Here is a 19,862-nt window from a genome sequence, read left to right on the forward strand (position 1 = left end):
CTTTTTGTTTGCTTGTGTTAACGTTACTCATTATGTTCTTGATAGACACTGGAATGCCACACGCATTTCCCACTTTTTCAAGGATGTCCAGTCCCTGCGGCACACTTGCTCAGAGATTTACATGGCATCCTGGTATCTATAGCTTTTCCTAAATTGGAGGAAAGCTTGACATTTTATAGGCCTGTCTCTAGCTGGCAAGACTTTCACAATGGAATGTGGACAGAGAGAGGCATGCATTGGAATTTTGAGAGCATGGCCTGGAAGCAAGTCCCAAGTCTTGATTCTACTGATCAGTCATTTAATCTCTCGAAGCCTCAGTTTCTTGGACACTGGGGATGACAACAGTACCTGTCTCAGGGTCATGTTGTCATAATTTGATTAAATTCTCTACTTCCTGGCTTCCTCCTCCCTTTCTTAGCTGCTGAGATACTAAAGCCCAGCTCCAGAATCTGATTTTACTCCCCACTCCCTCCAGACTGTGTGCATTACATTCTGACTGCAGTAAAAGAAAATAAGAATTTGAATATTTTCAATCCAAAGAAATGGTGAGAGGGACAAACAAGATTTCAACATAAAGGATACGACAGGCTTGGCAAGTTCTAGAAGGTCACCTGCCCTGCCCATACTGTACAGTTGCCCAGGACTTGGAAAGCAGCCAATTTTCCAGTGAGGTGGGACCTACAGACCTCAGCCCCAGTAATTTCCATGCATCTTTGAGTAGTTGAAGTGTCTACTTTGGCACATAAAAGTTAAAGCAGGAGGCTTGCTTTTGGCTAGAGCTCTGCAGCAGATAAAAAGCAAAAGAAAGCCCATTATTGGCTACTGGTAACACTGCATACAGTGTCAGAAGGGAGGAATAGATAAGAGATATTTTTAAGAGGAAAGCGCTAAAAAAAAAAGAAAAGAAAACTGTTGCAGAAAATAATATACTTGCCTTGCCTCTTGGCTTGGATTTAAGCAAGGCAAGAAAGATAAGGGAAATAACAAGGTTCTGAGCCAGGCAGGCAGGAGGCCCGGTTATGGGATATGTCCTTATGTTAGACAATGACTTCACATACTTTTAGGTGATAAAGGCTGAAATTAGCTGCCGTGGTTAAGAGGAAGCTCCCTCTCCCACCCCCACCAAGGGCAAAGTGCAAGTATATTACAGGTTGTTCATGCCAGAGTTGAGTGTTCTAAGGGGAAAGGGCATAAAGCCAAGAAGGGCAAAGGGCAATACTGGGAACTGAGTGTCACAGATAGGATCTAGAGTTTTTGATGCTATTTGAAGATAAGAGCAGAACCGTGATTTTGCTTATCAGCCCAGATGACTTGCCTTGCATCTTGAACTCTCCACTGATGCTAGGCTGGTTTAGCAGGTAGCTTGTAAAACCAAGATCCTTAATCCCTCAATAATATCAGATAATGGGTGAAGAGCACATGTCACCTTGTCACCTTGTGTTTGCAGCATCCCCAGGAAGTCAACGTTGCAAGGGACTGAGAAGGAACAGAAGGGTTGGGGGAGGTGGGAAAGAACAGCCAAAACTGAGGTGTCCGAGAAGCAGAGAAGATAGAGTAATCAAATATGTACAGATCCAGAAGAGAAAGACTGAACAGTGTCCACTAGATCTATTCATGTAGAGGTCATAATTGCCTCAGCTGTTCTGGTAGATTGGTGGAGTCAAGATGAGATGGGAGGGTTTTGAAGGACAAACAGGTGAGGAAGTGGAGACAGCACATGTGGAGAGCTCTTTCGAGATGCTGCTCCCTAAGAAAGCAGAGAAATTGGGACAGTTGGAGGTCAGGTTAGGTCAGGAGAGGGGATTACATTTGTTTTGTCTTGCTTATGTTTGCTTCATTTTTAAAGAGGGAGTGTCAGTTGGATTTTCAAGTTGAATGGGAGAGGTTGAAGATGCCCGAGAGGTAGACTACGCTGAGACTGTCAATGTCCTCCAATAGCCTTTCTCCTATATTCCATGGCAGTTGAATCTCCGAACTTCATCTGGGTATAGAGCCTCCTGATGGTGTGGGGCAGACTGCTCAGCCACTTGATGGTGACCCTGGCATAACAGTTCCTCCGGTCTGACCTTCTCCTCCAGACTCCCAGCCCACCTCTTACCACCAAGTCCTTGCTACCAGAGGTCCCAAAGGTCCTTTTCTAGTTTCTCCAGGGCAAGAAGGGGGGGATTAAATTATCTGCTTTGTTCTGTTCTCTATTGCCGTACTGACACAAAGTCTATGTCTTGATTCCCCTTTCCTTTTCATTCTCAAAAACTTATTTGAAAACAAACATACATATCAGCTACCAACACACCACTCTTAACGTTCTTACTACTACAACAATCCTAATTTTCCTTGAAATAATACGGATATTCCCACAGTCTAGAGCAGGGCTCAGCAAACATTTCCTGTAAAAGGCCAGATGGCAAACACTTTGGGTTTGAGGGTCAGAGGGTTTCTGTGGCGATGACTCAGCTCTACCATTCTGGGGGAACAGCAGCTACACAGAACAGATAAATAAGGGTGGCTGTGTTCCAATAAAACTTTATGGATACTGAAATTTGAATTTCCTGTAATTTTCATATGTCCTGATATACCATTCTTCCATTGGTTTTTAATCATTTAAAAATGTAAAAACCATTCTTGGCTCGTAGACTGTCCCACCCCCCCCCACCCCCCGCCAAAAAAAAAAAGGCAACAGGTCAGATGTGCCCACCCCAGTCTAGACCTGGAACATGCAGAAAGGGGAAAAAAAACAGGCACACAAAAATATTCCAAGATATCTTATGGTAGTGGAATACTGTTCTGATTTTAAGTCTTAAAGTAGGAGGAGCTGCTTATCACTTCCTTAAGTTTTCATGGAGGGGAAGGATTCTGCTCCATTCTCCAGGAGAAACTCTACTGGAAGAATACTTCTGGTCTCTTTTCTCCTCTCACTGAACGAGTAATTCAGATGCTGAGATGAGGCAAAGTATTTGCCAAACCACAGCCCAGTCTCCTGGCTCCTGCTCTCTCGTAGGACCTGAAGGCCAACATGGAGCACACGGTTCCCCTACTTCGGTTCTCCAGTCAGACCTAGATTCTCCTTCTAGGACAGCAGGGCATGCCCGTCACAGGCGGTGCATAACCCAATCCACTCAGGTGCAAGGATAAAACATTAGATAATTAGAGCTGTTATTTATTTTTATTTCATTCTCAAATTTATATTTTAATAAGTTGCTAAAGAAAAACAGTCTGACTGTAAATTTATTACGTAATTTGTAAATGAGGGACATCCTCATTTGAGGATGAGTGCTCAAAAATCATTTATTCATAGGGATTTGTAAATAAAAAGTTTGGATATTATTATTTGAGAGACAGTAATGAAACTGTGTTGCTCTCCTCTCCCAGGTAGATGGGCCAGGTGCCAGGCTATGATCCTGGATGAGGACCCATGCCAGAGTCTAAATCTAGCCGAAAGGTCTCGCTCTGGCCTCAGGCCCAAGCATCCTTCTCCAGTACAGTACCAGGTTGAAGCAGATGGTGCCCCTCAATCCTCATATGCCTCTGGGCATTTACCCTCCATTCAGAATCCAGTGAGGAGCCCATGTGATTCACTGGCTCCCTGGAACTCTCCAGAAGTTAGCTCTCTGCCCGTTGATATGAAAAAGATACTTTGCTAAGCAAAAGAAACAATGTACTGTTTACTCCTTTGTGTATTTTGCACGACAGCCTATAAATACAGATGTAATGGATTTATTTGGCGAACTGAATTCAGTGAAGCACAAATACTCCTCAGCTTTCCTCCTGAACACAGCGTTCACACATGCTACACTGAAACCCCTTCTCACACCACCCCTCCCATGATGTCGAGCTAATCCCACAGATGGACAGAAAAACGGTTTCAAGTTGATCATTACAACTAAGCTCACATTCTCCAGGAGCTCACGTCTGTGTATTAAATGATTCAGTCCTGCCTAAATCAAAACAGAAACGTTTCCAATTCAAAATGTCCCTCACCAGCCCTGTACTTCCAGCTCAGGCTAGCTCTGTGGCTTGGGAACTTGTACTAATAAAAGGAGATGTGAACAGTACTTTCATTTCCCATCCACCCTCCTTCACCTCCAGCAACTGGCTCCTCCGGAGTCCACATGGGGTGTCTGGGTGCGAGTTTATACGTGTGGCACTGGCCTGTTGGAACTGAGCTCTGGAGAGTATAGAGGTATAGAGGTGTCTACATTTGCCTCTCTCCTGGGGACATGTGTGGATCTCAGAGGCCCTGTAGGGATATGGACGATGTACGGTTCCCTGACCTGGGGGCTGGGGAAGAGTGGGCAGGAAGGGATCTGCACCCTCCAGCTAATCTCCTGAGTCCCCATCTCCTCAGTTCCTTTCCACTGAAGTATACTCCATAGTCTCTTATTGCCAGTACCAAGGATCCCCTTGGACAAGGTTCCTTCACGTTCAGCTCTCTTCTTTGATCTTCACTTGACTTAGACACATCATACTCTGAGCACATGGACTACCCCACTGCTGCCTTCTCTCCTCGCTCTAACACTGAGGGCTACTCCAGCCAGCCTCCACCTGAAACTTAGACAGGTGGAAAGGAAGCAACAGAGCCCATGTCACATATGAAGCTCTTCCAAGAACTGTCTCACCATACTTTGCTCTGGTAGCTATACTGGGATTGTGTTGGGTACACGTTTCTGCAACTTCCCAAGCCTTTCTCCCCAAGAAAGATACCAAATTCCCAAGCACTCTTGGTGGTTTTCTTAGCAGCGTACCCCCAGGCCCCCCAAACATTTACACAAACATACACACACTTAGAAAAATCATAGCACTTGCCCCTATGCTTTAAATGTCATAGAATTTGGGGCGCCTGGGTGGCTCAGTCGTTAAGCGTCTGCGTTCGGCTCAGGTCATGATCCCAGGGTCCTGGGATCGAGCCCTGCATCGGGCTCCCTACTACTCCACAGGAAGCCTGCTTCTCCCTCTCCCACTCCCCCTGCTTGTGTTCCCTCTCTCACTGTGTCTCTCTCTGTCAAACAAATAAATAAAATCTTTAAAAAAAAAAAAAAGAAAGAAAGAAAACCACCTTTTAAAATGAAACACTTTAGGGGTGCCTGGGTGGCTCAGTCGTTAAGCGTCTGCCTTCGGCTCAGGTCGTGATCCCAGGGTCCTGGGATCGAGCCCCACATTGGGCTCCCTGCTCCGCAGGAAGCCTGCTTCTCCCTCTCCCACTCCCCCTGCTTGTGTTCCCTCTCTCGCTGTGTCTGTCTCTGTCAAATAAATAAATAAAATCTTTAAAAAAATAAATAAATAAAACACTTTATTGGGGTGTGGCTCTCACACTGATGTAACAGAACAGTGTGGGTGTTATTACTCACATAAAGCAAAGCAAGGGCTTTGTTAAGGCAACTTGGACAAGTTGATTTGAAGCAAGGGTTAAAGTTTTATTTCAAACTTCCCCTCAAGGAACCTAAGCTTCCAAGAAACACAGTTGAAAAGATTTCTTTGGGGGAATGACATTTTATAAGAAAACCACTCCTTTCTCTTTGAACAAATAAACAGTGACAGTGAGCCTTTACCATGCCCCAGGCACCATGCCAGGGAATGGGGGTAAAATGGAGACACTGAGTCTTGCCCCACAGCCCGAGCCCCATCACTCATGGCGCCTCAGTGGAGAAACCACTGAGTGAGTGTCTAGTGTTGGGTGCTGGATGAGTGTGCTATAGGTGGAGCACAGGGAGGGCGCCCTGTGTGTGACGGAGTCGCTAAACTGAAACTTGATAGACAAGAAGTCAGGCAGATGGGGAAAGAAGCAGGTCACCAGGGCCTGCGTGACCTCGATTCCTGACAGATCACCTGACTTTGAAATCCTGCTTTCTCTCCTCCTCCTACCCCTACCGTCAGCATCAGAGGAAGCTATATCCCTTTTCTTGTGCCAGTCTAACTCTTAACATGCGTACTCCATTTCCTATCAGCTAAACCAGAAAGAAACCTTGGTGTCTTTAATTCAAGTGTTCCCTCTGTTCATCTGTTTACTTACAGATCTGAGGTGGCCCCTTGGCAGGTATTAAGAGCCCTTCAAGGTGGTTCTATGGATGTTGCTTTTCCTGTAACTCTTCTATCTATTTCCCCTGCTGAACACCACCCTTCTTCAATCCCACCTTTCAGAATTCATCTCTAACCTCACCCATTACCAGCTGATCTCTCTGGCTCTCCTCACTAAAGCTCCATAGCCTATCAGGACAAACTCTAATAAAATCCTTTAATGACTCAGTTGCCCAGATTTGCAAACAAACTCTTCAAGACCTAGGCCCTGCCTACCTCCCTGCTTCTCTTCTCACAACTAGCCTTCACTTAAACTTTTGGAAATTTCCCCTTTTGCATAGTGCTTCATGCCTTTGGCCCTTTGCTTACTCTCACTTCTAATTTATTCAAGCAACCAATCTTAAGGAGGCACTGGCAGATATTGTGGTAAGTACTGGGGACACAATAGGAGCAAAACCAGACACGGTCCCCACCTTCACGAAGTCTACAGTCTACTGGAAGGCAGGCATTAATTAAATAAGCACATAAACAAACACAAAATTATAACTGCAATTAGAACTATGGTGGAGGATGAAGAAGGAGGGGGGGGAGAGGAGGAGGAAAGGAAGATGAGGAGGCGGAAAGGAGAAGGAGGAGGAGAAAGAGGGGAAGGGGAAAGAGGAAGAAAAAGAAAAAACAGATCAGGGAACGCATCCCCAAGGAAATCAGAATTGAGCTAAAGAATGAGTAGCAGCTAATTAAGTGAAAGGAGAGGGAAGATATTTTTAGGTAGAAGGAACAGCAGGTACAAAGGCCCTGAGAAAGCCAGGAGCATGTTGTATAGGCTCTGAAAGAACATTAGTGCATATCAAGCAGTGAAAACGAAGGAGAAACCCCTTCCCAGTCTTGTCCTTCAGGCAAATACTAACTCATATTTCAAGACTGGCCTCCTGGAAAAATTTTTCTCCGTCCCCATCAACCTTTACTCTCAGGTCAGCAGGAATCAACCACTTCTTCCTTTGACCCCTACAGTACCAAGTAAACCTGTCACCAAAAGCCCTTTCTTGTAGGTCTATGCTTCATGTCTGTTTCTTCCCACAGGTCCATGAGCTGTCTGAGGGAAGTGCTGGTGCACGGTCATCTCTGTGTTTCAGGATCTTTAGCACAACACCTGGCACAGAATAGACTTCTAAGTGTGAATGGCTGGCTGGATGGATAAATGAACAAAATTAATAACAAATGCACCCATTCCTTTGGGGATTAAGACTAAACTCTGATGTAATCCTCCTCCTCAGGTGCTAGTGCCAGTCTCCAGCCTCAGCCTTGCACATGCTCCAACTCCCTCCCAGGGCTTGAGTGGTCATACTGTCTTCTTCCTCAGTTCCCAAACTTGCCAGCCCTTCCCTGCCACACGACTGTATATGCAGTTCCCTCTGCGGGGGCATTAGTCTCACCCCACCTGGGCACTGTTCAGGCCTAGTATAGACATAACTCACTTCCTGGGGAACCTGCATGAAGGCCCTCAGCTCCAGCTGACATGCCTCCCCTCTGCTCCCACAACTCCCCGTACATCCCTCATGGAAGCTCCTATTGGACTGATTAGAATTGCTCGGTTACTAGTATAACAATAGAGGGAAATTTCTAAATCATATTTCTCTTAGATGCAAAATCTCTCTCTCTGCCCTCTGAAGGGAATTGTTGTTACTGAAAGAATCCTTTCATAAGGAATTTCGGGTGGGGAGAGTGAGGCTGCATGAATAACAGTAGATGACTATAGGGCTTTTCTAGGGACGCTGAATTCTGTGAGGCTTTTGTTTAGACAAATCAGTGTGTGTGTGTGTGTGTGTGTGTGTGTGTGTGTGTGTGTGTTGAGCGAATAAATGTATGACTGCCTGGCAATAAAAGGAGCCAAGTCACCGTCTGTTAAGTTAATGCTCCGCACATCTTCCATGGGTGATTAAGGGAGGTGAGTCAGGGAAAGGCTTTTTTCAAAGTTTCCCACATTCTTTCCTTTGGCCTTCACCTCACCACAGTGAGTTCTTCTCCCCTGGCGATGGACCCTATGAATGGGGAGTGGGGAGCCGGGAGTCCTGGGAGCTGGAACTCATTAAATCAGTGATGGTCAATACAGATGGGAGACGCAGTTTAAAAGGAGGGCATTAGATACTCAACACTTCCTCCACACTACATAATGCTCTGAGCACCCTGGATCTCGCCAAATCCTCACAACAACCTTGTACCATTATTATCTCTGTGTCATCTGGGAAGAAATCGAAGCTCAGAAAGTGATGTGTTTTGTCTAGGTCACACAACCAGTGAGCGGCAGAGCCAGGATTCTAACGCAGGAGACTGAATCTGAAGCCCATCCCCTTAGCCACTGTCCCTGCCACTGAGGGTTTTGGACACACTGTTGGAATTCCGTCAGAAGACTCCATTTCTTCAGGGTCCATGCCCTTAAATTCATCGATTCCTAGGTCTCTGGTACTCCCTAAAAAATCCACAAGAGGGGGACCTCTTTCTATCAGTTCTAGGCTGCTGTGGGAAATTATGGATTTAATTAGCAGTTTCACAGGCAGCCGGAGAGTTGGCTGGTTACCTGTGGAGAGAATTTGAACAGGTTTCTTGACACAATGGAGCATACCCTAAGTGGGTGCCTGATCCAATTAGCCCAAATTAATTAGGAAGTTCTCTGTCCCAACCAGGCAGCCCATATTATCCCTCTGCCAATCACTCTCCACACCTGGCACCCAATTTGCTTTGGAAGCAGGAGCTGTGTGAGCTTAGATCTTTAAACACTAGGCTCCTCTCCCCTTCCCCAAGTTTTACCCATCATCTAGTAGCCTGAGAGCCTCCAAAATAGGTTTCAGAGGTTCTAAAATTCAGAGAACATAAGAAAGAATAAAGTTGCTTTTGCCACTCTCACTCCTAGCCCCACAGAGCTCTGCTCATAGTAACTCTTAGGCCAGAGGATGTCCGAATTGTATCTATGCCCTTTCTTAAGGATCCTGGGAACAAGAGTGCAGTGCACACTGCTATGGGTCACCCAGTTTCCCCCTTAGGAATGAAAGACAGTCTCCGAGCTGCCAAGGGTGCTGCTAGAATATGGCCCTCAATGATGTGCCCACCCAGGAGCCTCCACCTAGGAAATCCACCTCACCCAAGGTCATACCCTCTTCCTGAGGCATCCTGTGACTGATCAGTTTGGGAGGGAACAAAGGTCCAGTCCCCTTGATTCAGTCTAGAACACTTCTGAAAGGTCATCTCAGCTTCAGAACTCACTGTAGGGTCAGCTGAGGCCTCTGTAGAGACTGCACCAAGGTTCATCCTCTGCCTCTGCCCAATTCTACTTGCTTCCTTTCCTTCACAGGTGGCGATCCTGAGAGTGCTCCCTAATAAACCTCAGGCAAGTTCATCTCCATCTTAGGGTCTGCTATTGGGTCACCCAACCTGTAGAAGTTGGTGCCAGGATGCTCCGAGAAAGCAGATGGCAAGATGGGATTTTGGAGCTGGATCCCTCGCCACCCAGCCAACCAGGATGCCAGCACCGGTTAGGTGGAGTTCGAGAGTCCCCGGTGAACTGGGATGGTATGCCTGACACTGGCTGGGTCAGGCCATCAGGCTTTTGAGAAACACGAGGGAAATGGTAACTACAAGAATAAGGGAATTGAGTGTAGTTAAGCTCAAGTGATGCTCTAGAAAAAAGTAATGAAAAGTTTAAAATAATTAATCAACAATTAAAAGCATGGAAAAAGTGATGGCCTGCCCCAAGTGCGGCAGAAACGCCATCACTGACAGGAAGGATAAAAAGGCTCAGAAAGTGGCTGTCAAGAATGGATATATTATATGAGGTTGGAAAAATCATGAAATAACTGTGTTCCGTGGGATACACAATTTTCCAAAGAAATAAGGAATGTTTAGTAAGAGGGGCACCAGCATCACTAAGAAAGTCCATAATGGCTCCCCTATACAGGCCAAGGCTGATGGTAGGAAACACCACTGCTGAGCTGGGCTCGCTCACAGCAATAGAAATGATAGGACTTTCCACCCAAAATAGAGGCTAGGGGGCAGCATATAATCATTAGAAACTCATTACCATAGGCCCAGTAGTGTGGGCTCCCACTTACCAAAGCTGATATAGGTTTCTGACACATGTCAAATGTCTAACCTGCTAGCAGCAAAAACAGAAGGCAAATCTCCAATATGGCACCATACCTTGAAGAGACCAACTAGCCTCTTAATGGCAAGTTGACGACACTGGATTCCTTCTGCTCCAAAAGGTGAAGCACTTTGTTTTGTCAGGAATAAATACATATTTCATGCATGGTTTTGCCTTTACTGCCCACTGAGACTCAACCATCACCATGGTCCAAGAGCTTACAGTGTCTGAACAACAGGCATGGGATCCCATCACATCAGACCAAGGACCCGGTCTTTAGCAAAGGAGGTGTAAAGTGAGCACATGACTAGGGGACCCACTGGTCACATTACATATCACATCACCCAGAAACCGCCAGCCTGATACAGTGATAGAATGGGCTGGTGAAGGCACAGCGAAAGCATAAACTTGAAAGTAACACCTACAGAAGACAGGGTGCCATCTTCCAGCATGCAATGTCCACTTTAAAATAGCAACCTTCATATAGTGCTGTGTGCCCAACAGATAGAACTCATGAGTCCAGAAACAAGGAAGGAAGCAGGAATGGCCTTCTTACCATTACTCCTGCGATCTACCTGGGGAATTTGCACTTCCTGCCCCTACAACTCTAGGCTCCACAGGTTTAGAGACCTTGATTCCCAAAGGGAAAATGTGTCCAACAGGAGACAGAGTGTAGCTGCCACCCAGGAACTTGGGGCTCCTTGTGTGAAGGAACCAGCAGGCAAAAAGAGGCATCACTATCTTGGCCATAGAGTGGATCCTGGTTACAAGAACAGAAGAGGCAGGGCAGCTGCTACACAAAGGAGATGTAGGCTGTCCTGATACCAGCTACAGTAGCTGTAATTCTTCTCACTAGCTTTCATTTTCTAAGCTTCCATCATGAAGGGAAACTCACCAGAATGTTGAAGGAGCTGCTCCTAGACCTTATATGAAGAAATGGATCCAAGTGGCACACGATCCAAGTGGACAGACTGTGATGGACAGTGTCATTGTTGACTGGTCTCCCTTCAGGAACGAAGGACTCATTCTCCCAGGTGTTAGGAGTGCTCTCAAGAGAAAGCCTTCAGCCATCAGCTATCAGCTCCCTACAGGTCTATGCTACCCCCTAGTTTCCCCAATGAAGCAAGCCCCCTCTCGCCATTTCAGTACAATTCTGAAGGGTCATGCCAGCTTCAGAGCTCCATAGGAAGATCTCTACTGAGACAGCATCAAAGCTCAACTTGTCCCTCTGCCCAATCCTGCTCCATTTCCCTTCCTTCCACAACTGTAGATTCCAAGAGCACTTCCTAAGAAATCTATTGTACGTTCATCTCTGTCTCAGAATCTAATTCCTGAAGAACAATGTCATCCACGTCAGGAGAAGAGGGGCTTCTGATCACCTACCCAGAAGGATAAGGGTGTGTGATATGTAGCAACGATGGTGCCACCAAAAGCAACTATATGAAACACTGTTAGAAAGGGAACTGGGCAAATGAGCAAGGAGGGAGTGAGCAAGAAAGATGTTGTGAAGGAGACGGGATGTGAGCAAAGGAAAGGACCTCCTGGGATAAGGTCTTGGAGAACAGATGGAATTCGGGCCCTAAGAGTCATCAATGTCCTCTTACATAGGAAGGACAGAGACTGAGAGCAGTAACAGTTAAGGAGAAATGGGCTATCTGAAGTCCCCTCCTTAATAACCATCTAAAGATATCCATCCTGCTGTCCATCAAGATGGACCTTGACCGTCCCCTTTGTGTCTCCCCATTCTCTAGTTAATCTAATGGTTTTATTAGTATCTATAAGACCCATATGGGGAAACTTAGACAACAAATTTGATTAAGACTTCTTAGACTGTTGCTTGATTTTGCGGCAAAAAGTTACATGGAGGGCCCATGCAGAAGTGGCCTGCTTAACCACAGTGTTTACCATGACCTGGGTAATAGGCATATTCAATGGGTGAGTATAAAGCCAGGGTCATCATAAAGCCAGTCCCACATGGCTTGCATATGAAGCAGATCACCTGCTTGATGTAGGGCATTCCACTTGGCATTTATAGGGATTGTTTATAGTCTCCCTTGTCAGGGTAAACAGACCTCACAGTGGCTTTTATCCAATCCAGCGGGATAGCCATTTCCTCAGGAATAATCCTCTGTGTATCTGGATCATGTATAGCCATCTGGATTGTTCCACAGAAAGCTATGGGTCCTGTAACAACCCAAACATGCTCTTCCATTCTGAAGCATATAAAAACAAAGATACTGCCCCTAAATTAGTCACACTCAGAGTCCATTTCAGGAAAGGTTCTTCAGAAAGTTGATGATACTAATCTACAAAATAAAACAACTCTCTCATATTATACCTCCTGATTTCAGTAGTTTCTTGGTTTTGTCTTCTTCCCATGTGGCCTATCTTCCTGTGACCAGAGTCTTAAAGGTACTCTGTTTTCCCCACATAATTTTTCCCTTTGGGGGTAGATCTGAGACTAGTGGCAAAAACTCAGACCAACAGAATCTGAGCTTGGTCCAGCATCAAGGTCTCACCCAGCACTCTCCCTTCCTTTCATTTTAGGTATTACAGGTAACAATAACCAAAAGATTATATAGTTTGCTTTTTTCGTATTAGTTTCCATTGCCTTAAGCATCCAATTAATCAATTCCCCAGAAGCTGGATCTACCTCTAAATTCCATTGGTAAATTTTACCTCTAGTAATTGATTATAGCACAGCTGCTGTTCCATACTTTGGGTGACTATATGGCCATGGCCACCCTGGAATCAAAGGTTCCTCATCCTCTCCTCCACTCTTTCATCCTCTTTTCCCAAACCACATGTTTCCATGAGCTAGGGCCTGGCTAGCAAATCCTACTTCTTTTTTTTTTTTTTTTTTTTTAAGCAAATCCTACTCCTGACACCACTTCTAGTGACACCACGCAATTCTCCAATTCTCCAAAACCAACTGGCTATACAACAACTCAATTAAATTCTGACACTACCTGGAGTTAACATCAGATCCCACACATTAAAGGACTCAGTCCCAAAAGATTGCCCAGCTTCAGATGCCAGTTGCAAGCTCCAGGTTGCCACCAGTGCTTCTGATCAACCAGTTACAAATTCTGGGGTTCCATGACACTCTCGTCAGGTTTGATATTTTGCTGGAACAGCTCACAGAACTCAGAAAACGCCTTACCTACATTTATCAGTTTATTATAAAAGGTACAAGTCAGGAATAGCCAAATGGAAAAAATGCACAGGACAAGGCATAAAGGGGAGTGATGTCATGGAGCTGCCATGTGCTCTCCAGGTGTGCCCCGTCCTAGCAACTCAGTACGTTCACCAACAGGGAACTCTCAAAGAGATAGAGAGCTCATTCTCCAGTCCTCCTCCCTTCCCTACAGGTTGAGGGTAGAGCTGAAATTTCTCACCCTCTAATCATTTTAAGTCACCAGCCCCATCCTGAGGCTATCTAGGGGGCCCACAGGAAGTCACCCCTCATTAGCATAAATTTAGGTGTGATTGAAAAGGACTTGTATAAATAACAAGGATATTTAAAAGATTTTAGGGGCTCTGTGCCAGGAACAAACAGGAACGGGAGACAAAGACCAAATATATTTCTTATTATACCACAGTTACTCTGAGATGATGAGGAAGAGTCACTTGAAAGAAATTCTCAAAGGAAAGAATTGACAGGACGTGGTAGTTCTGGGCCTTTTGGAGAAGAACGCTAGGAATTAAAGAGCTCACAGGTTTTAATTGCTGTTCTGCCACTTAACTTCCCCATGCTTCATTTTCTGCATCTGTAAAATGGAAGTAATAATAGTATCATACTTACTTCTTAGGATTGTTCCAATTGAAGATAGGATTATAAAGTGTCTGGATCCATGCGGGGAACATGTATAGAGCTCAATAAATGTTAGGTTTCACCATCGTGGATACACGGGGATGGAACACCCAAGTTCTAGTCCATGTTCCTGGCTCTCCTGGCTGCACGCTCTGTACCCCTCCTTAGTTCACCATCTCTGCACCAGTTTCCTCATCTGTAAAGTGAATGTGTGGGTGTCCCCACGAGGTCAGGGTCCCTTCCTCAGGAAAAGTCTGCATCAAATGTGACTCAAAGATTCTCAGTCAGGGGCGCCTGGGTGGCTCAGTTGGTTAAGCGACTGCCTTCGGCTCAGGTCATGATCCCGGAGTCCTGGGATCGAGTCCCACATCGGGCTCCCGGCTCAGCAGGGAGCCTGCTTCTCCCTCTGACCCTATCCCCTCTCATGCTGTTTCTCTCTCTCTCTCTCTCTCAAATAAATAAATAAATAAAATCTTTAAAAAAAAATCATTAAAAAAAAAAAAAGATTCTCAGTCAGGGTAACTCAAGGGTGCTGGTGCGAGTGGCAGAACATGGGAGACGAACGGGAGGCGCTCTCTGGCCAGAGGCAACACACTCGGCGACCTGCTTGGTCGTGCTCTCCCCCCGCCTCCCTTCCCGAGTGGGCGGCCAGGTGGAGAGCCAAGTAGGCCTGGCAGTTAGGAATTTAGTCCAAGTTTGGCGAGAGGAGGCGCCTAGGAGCCCCGGCGAGCCTTTCACCTGCCGCACCAGATCGGCTTCACAACAGGTGGGTGGGAGGCTGCAGCACCCTTCCGCCGTTCAGACCGCAGCGACCTTTCCTCCTCCCAGCGGCCCGCGCAGGCGCAGGCGGGGCGGGGGCGGGGCGGGGGCGGGGCGGGGGCGGGGCCCGGGCGCGCTCGGTTCTCTCCACCTCCCCGCCTCTGACAGGACTCCTGGCAGCCGCGGCCATCAGCTGCTGGGGAACAGAGGAAGAGGAAGGGGTGGAGTTGTCTTGCGGCTGGACGCGGAGCAGTCAGCCGGCTGCAGCCGGGCTAGTCAGCTGTTCCTGGCGCTGCCCGGCTCCTTGAGAGCTAGCGCCTAGACCGGCGGGACCCGGACAGGCGAAGAAGCCTGTCTAGGAACGCGGGCAATGCCCCGCCACGGAATATCTCCCGGCGAGGGCCACCCCAGGTCCAGCTGGGAGACGGAATCGGACCGGTCCCGGGGTTCCCCCAGACTGAGGCTTCTGTGGATAGGCCTGGCTGTGGCGCTGGCCCTGCCCGACTCCCTCGTCCTCTGGGCCCCAGCTGGGGCCCACCCTCTTCCCGCCCAAAGCCATCCTGCCAGGTTCGGTCGCTTAGTGCCCCAGCTCCGCAACGCCTTTGGGTGGTGGAATCTCACCTGCCCAGTCTGCAAAGGCTTGTTCACCGCCATCGACTTGGGGCTGAAGGTGAGCGCTTAAAGGGGCTGCGATGGAGCAGCCAAGGGGAGCGCTGGCGGGGGCAGGGGCAAGAACGGGGCTGGGCCTGGGGTCCTGAAGAGCAAACCTGTTGGGGAGGCTGGCATCTACAGGGCTTCACTGGGTTTTCTGTCCTTTAGGGACACCCATGACTACACGCCGCCGCCACCTCCACTGTGACCTTGTGAAGTAAGGAAAGAGTGCACTTTGTACGCCCGGCACTGTGCTAGCCATTTTGTACAGGCTAAATCAAACCTGTGAGGTGTTTCATTACAGTTGTTATCTTCATTTTACAAATGAATGGAGTCTGGGAGAGATGAAATCACTTGCCTAAGGACACACAGCTGGCGGCTAGGGGAAGGGCTGAGACTCCTTTCCTTGTACATCTGACATTGAATCCCCTGTGCCTTAAACTTGGCATCTCTAATCCAGAGCACCAGGCCTTGTACCAGTTACTCAAAAGGGACTTAAATTCAGAAACATCCAAGGGTGTGGGACTAGACCGGGATGCCTTGACCCTGATGGGATTATGATGAGTGCCAGTTGATAGGTGAGCTTTGCAGTGCTCTCCAGGACCTGCCCCAAACTATGGACAGCCATACTACCCAGCCCCAGTTTCAGGGCACTCTGCAGACAGTGCCTGAGGAAGCCAGCCGGGCGAGCAAAAGGCCTGAAATGCAACTGCCTGCTGAGGGGAAGAGGAAGTACTGGCCTGGTGCCACTGAGTCCAGGGCAGTATCTGTGGGAGGCAGGGAGTGCGTTGAGGTCTCTTCACTGTGGTGGCACTGAGTCCAACCTGGCCCCAGTTCGGAGATGAAGGTGCAAAGGGTGGTAGCCAGGGCTTGGCCTGGTCCCTGTGCTGTCTCTGACCTCTGATCACTGGTTCTTCCCACTACAGAAGGAGCCTGGTGTGGCCTGGGTGGGCTCCATGGCCACCAAGCTCTGCAAACTGCTGAAGATAGCACCACCCACTGTGTGCGAGTCCACCATCCAGCTCTTTGAAGATGACATGGTGGAAGTGTGGACACGCTCAGTGCTGAGCCCATCTGAGGCCTGTGGTCTGCTCCTGGGCTCCACCTGTGGGCACTGGGACATCTTCTCATCTTGGAACGTCTCTTTGCCAGCCGTACCAAAGCCTTCCCCACAACCACCCAAGCCCCCAGCCCCAGGCGCCCCTGTCAGTCGCATCCTCTTCCTCACTGACCTGCACTGGGATCATGGTTACCTGGAGGGCACAGACCCTGACTGTGAGAACCCACTGTGTTGCCGTCAGGATTCTGGCCTGCCACCTGCCTCCCGCCCAGGTGCTGGATACTGGGGCGAGTACAGCAAGTGTGACCTGCCCCTGCGGACCCTGGAGAGCCTGTTGAGCGGGCTGGGCCCTGCTGGCCCCTTTGATATGGTGTACTGGACAGGAGACATCCCCGCCCACAACGTCTGGCACCAGTCACGTCAGGACCAGCTTCGGGCCCTGACCACCATCACAGCCCTTGTGAAGAAGTTCTTGGGCCCAGTGCCTGTGTACCCTGCTGTGGGCAACCACGAAAGCACACCTGTCAATGGCTTCCCTCCCCCCTTCATAGAGGGCAATTACTCGTCCAGCTGGCTCTATGAGGCAATGGCCAAGGCATGGGAGTCCTGGCTGCCTGCTGAAGCCCTTCACACCCTCAGGTAGTTGAGGTCCAGGGAAACCCAGGAAGGGAAAATGTGGATGATAGTGAAGGGAACAGAGTACCTGGGCATTATCTATGACTGTTTTAGCATGAGTCAGCTCTTCTCACTGGCCCTCCTGATCTGACCCCAACTTCCACCTCCACCCTTATATCCAGACACCCTCCCTCACAGGGCTGACAGCATACCCTCTCCATGCTGGTCTGTGTCCTTGCTCATGTTGGTCCTCTCTAAAATGCACCCCCACTTTAACATCCCAACTTTCCTAGGCCCAGATCATATTCCTTGTGAAGGGCCTTTCCTTCCCACTCTAGCTTACTTTTCTCTCTCCCCTGAACTCCTAGAGCCCTTAGCCTCTGAGCCCCTTCACCTCAGTCACATGGGCCCTACAATCAGTCTGTTTTTTGGTCTCCAGCTGGACTGTGAGCTCCTTGGTGGATGTCCTGTGTGCCTCGCGAATGCTTCGCACAGGGCTGGGCGCACAGGACCTGGATTATGAATGAGTGTTGACCCTTCGTGTTCACTTTGTTTCAGAATTGGGGGGTTCTATGCCCTCTCCCCACATCCTGGCCTCCGTCTCATCTCTCTCAATATGAATTTTTGTTCCCGTGAGAACTTCTGGCTCTTGATCAACTCCACAGATCCTGCTGGACAGCTCCAGTGGCTAGTCGGGGAGCTTCAGGCTGCTGAGGATCGAGGAGACAAGGTGAGGGAAAGCAGTGAGAACATGGGGGAGTAGGTGCTGACAGGGGTTGGGGGAGAAGCAGACCCTTTGTGACCAGACTCCTATCTAGAGCCAGAGCACCTCTGAGCAGAGAAGCTTGGTTTTCGGACGCTCCCAACAACAGTGTTCCCTAGGAGTTTGGCTCCTGGTGCCCCTTAGAAGCCCTTTCATTCACTCCCCCTCTCTGGCCAGCAACGCTGGCCATTGTAGATGAATACTGACTCTTCCTGGCCAGGGCTGCCTGGACCCCTGCTTGCTTTGATAATTAATTAATTAATTAATTACTTTGAAGATCTAATTGGCTTTATTGAACAATTCATGAATCAGACAGCATCCCATCTAGCAAATAGAGGGGGCATTCTCCCTGATAACCTTCCTTAACTCTCCCTGCAGGTACATATAATTGGCCACATTCCCCCAGGGCACTGCCTGAAGAGCTGGAGCTGGAATTATTACCGAATTGTAGCCAGGTAGGGGGGAGGTGGGGAGAGGGGTGGAGGAAGAGTCTGAAGGTTGGAAATTCCTTTGAGCATCTTATCATTCCTGCTGCCCCACTGGGGTAGAGAGGCCACTTACTTCAATGTGTGGAGAAAGAAGCATCCCATCTCCCCAAATCTCCTCCCCCTCCCTAGAACCTTCTGAATATAATTAGTGTCTTCTGGCCAGGTATGAGAACACCTTGGCTGGTCAGTTCTTTGGCCACACCCACATGGATGAGTTTGAGGTCTTCTATGACGAGGAGACCCTGAGCCGACCGCTATCTGTGGCCTTCCTGGCACCCAGTGCCACCACCTACATCGGCCTTAATCCCGGTGAGTGGGGGGGGAGGGAGGGAGTTGTTGGGATAGAGGATGTTGGTGGGATGCAGGAAGCAGAAACAGACTCGGAGCCAGGGCTGGCAAGGGGCAGGTGGGACATGTGACCCCTCCCTGGGGCGGCCTCGGCTCCTTGACTCTCCAGTCAGCCCGCCCTCCTTGCAGGTTACCGGGTCTACCAAATAGATGGCAACTACCCGGGGAGCTCTCATGTGGTCCTGGATCATGAGACCTTCATCCTGAACCTGACAGAGGCTAATGAACCAGGAGCCACGCCACAATGGCAGCGTCTCTACAGGGCTCGAGAAACCTACGGGCTGCCCAGTGCGCTGCCTGCCGCCTGGCATGACTTAGTGTACCGCATGCGGGGTGACACGCAACTATTCCAGACCTTCTGGTTTCTCTACCATAAGGGCCACCCGCCCTCAGAGCCCTGTGGCATGCCCTGCCGCCTGACCACTCTGTGCGCCCAGCTCTCAGCTCGCTCTGACAGCCCTGCTCTATGTCGCCATCTGGTGCCGGATGGAAGCCTCCCTGATGTCCAGAGCCTGCAGCCAAGGCCACCTTTCTGCTAGCACCCCCAGGGCCCAGAGTTGGGAAGGTGGAATTTGTAGGAGAGGAGCAAACCCCCCAGATGACAGCTGTGGTAAGAAGAGCATCCGGGCCCCGAGCACACCAGGGAAACAGGACCTTCTTTCATGGAGCTGGTGTGGCTAAATACAGGAGGGGGCAGCTGCTCTGCCTGTGCCCAGCATCTAAGCTGCCCTGGGACTGCTGCCTTTCATGGCTGTGGAGCAAAGGCCTACGTTGGCACTGCCCCAGCGGACCCGACAGGAGCTGGGCTGGCCAGCCAGGAACCCTGCACTGCTGCTGTTGTCAGGTTGCCAGGCTGTTAAAATAAAGATAAAAGACTTGGATTCCAGACCCCTGTGACTGTCCCAGTTTCTTCTTTGAAAGCTGGGAGGGCAGGGCGCCTGAGTGGCTCCGTCGGTTAAGCCTCTGGACTCTTGGTTTCAGCTGGGGTCATGATCTCAGGGCCGTGGGACTGAGCCTCGAGTGGGGCTCTGCTCTCAGATCAGAGTCTGCTTGGAATTCCCTCTCTGCCCCTCCCCCTGTGCGCACGCCCTCTCTCACTCTCTCTCTCTCTCTAAAATAAATTAATAAAATTTTTTTTAAATAATAATAATAAAAAAAATAAAGTGGGGAGGGCAAGGTGGCTTTGGGACTATGATCCTAACTGAGGGATGAGGGTA

General features: G+C 48.8%; 2 protein-coding genes across 3 annotated transcripts in view; one reads left to right on the forward strand and one right to left on the reverse strand.

The window, feature by feature from the left end:
* Positions 1-14,375, reverse strand: part of FHIP1B (FHF complex subunit HOOK interacting protein 1B) — a 166,190-nt gene extending 151,815 nt beyond the window's left edge. Inside the window, exon 1 of the mRNA XM_064577039.1 lies at positions 13,953-14,375. The gene's annotated coding sequence lies outside the window, so the exon portion shown is untranslated. The remainder of the gene's footprint in view (positions 1-13,952) is intronic.
* A 541-nt stretch (positions 14,376-14,916) lies between these two features.
* On the forward strand, positions 14,917-19,533 carry SMPD1 (sphingomyelin phosphodiesterase 1). Of its 2 annotated transcripts, none has more exons than XM_054512081.2 (6): positions 14,917-15,390; positions 16,298-17,070; positions 17,605-17,776; positions 18,188-18,264; positions 18,461-18,606; positions 18,759-19,533. In XM_054512081.2, the coding sequence occupies exons 1-6, from the start codon at positions 15,091-15,093 to the stop codon at positions 18,836-18,838; spliced, it is 1,548 nt and encodes a 515-aa protein (XP_054368056.1). In that variant the 5' UTR covers positions 14,917-15,090; the 3' UTR covers positions 18,839-19,533. The 2 variants fall into 2 exon arrangements, with proteins under 2 accessions (XP_054368056.1, XP_045750198.1); XM_045894242.3 differs by having other exon boundaries at positions 14,919-15,390; positions 18,775-19,533.
* Positions 19,534-19,862: the final 329 nt, after the last annotated feature.

Source organism: Mirounga angustirostris, unplaced genomic scaffold (genome assembly GCF_029215605.1).
Source record: "Mirounga angustirostris isolate CCGP_5_RB_7025 unplaced genomic scaffold, mMirAng1.0.hap1 SCAF_13, whole genome shotgun sequence".
NCBI classification, from domain to species: Eukaryota; Metazoa; Chordata; class Mammalia; order Carnivora; family Phocidae; genus Mirounga; species Mirounga angustirostris.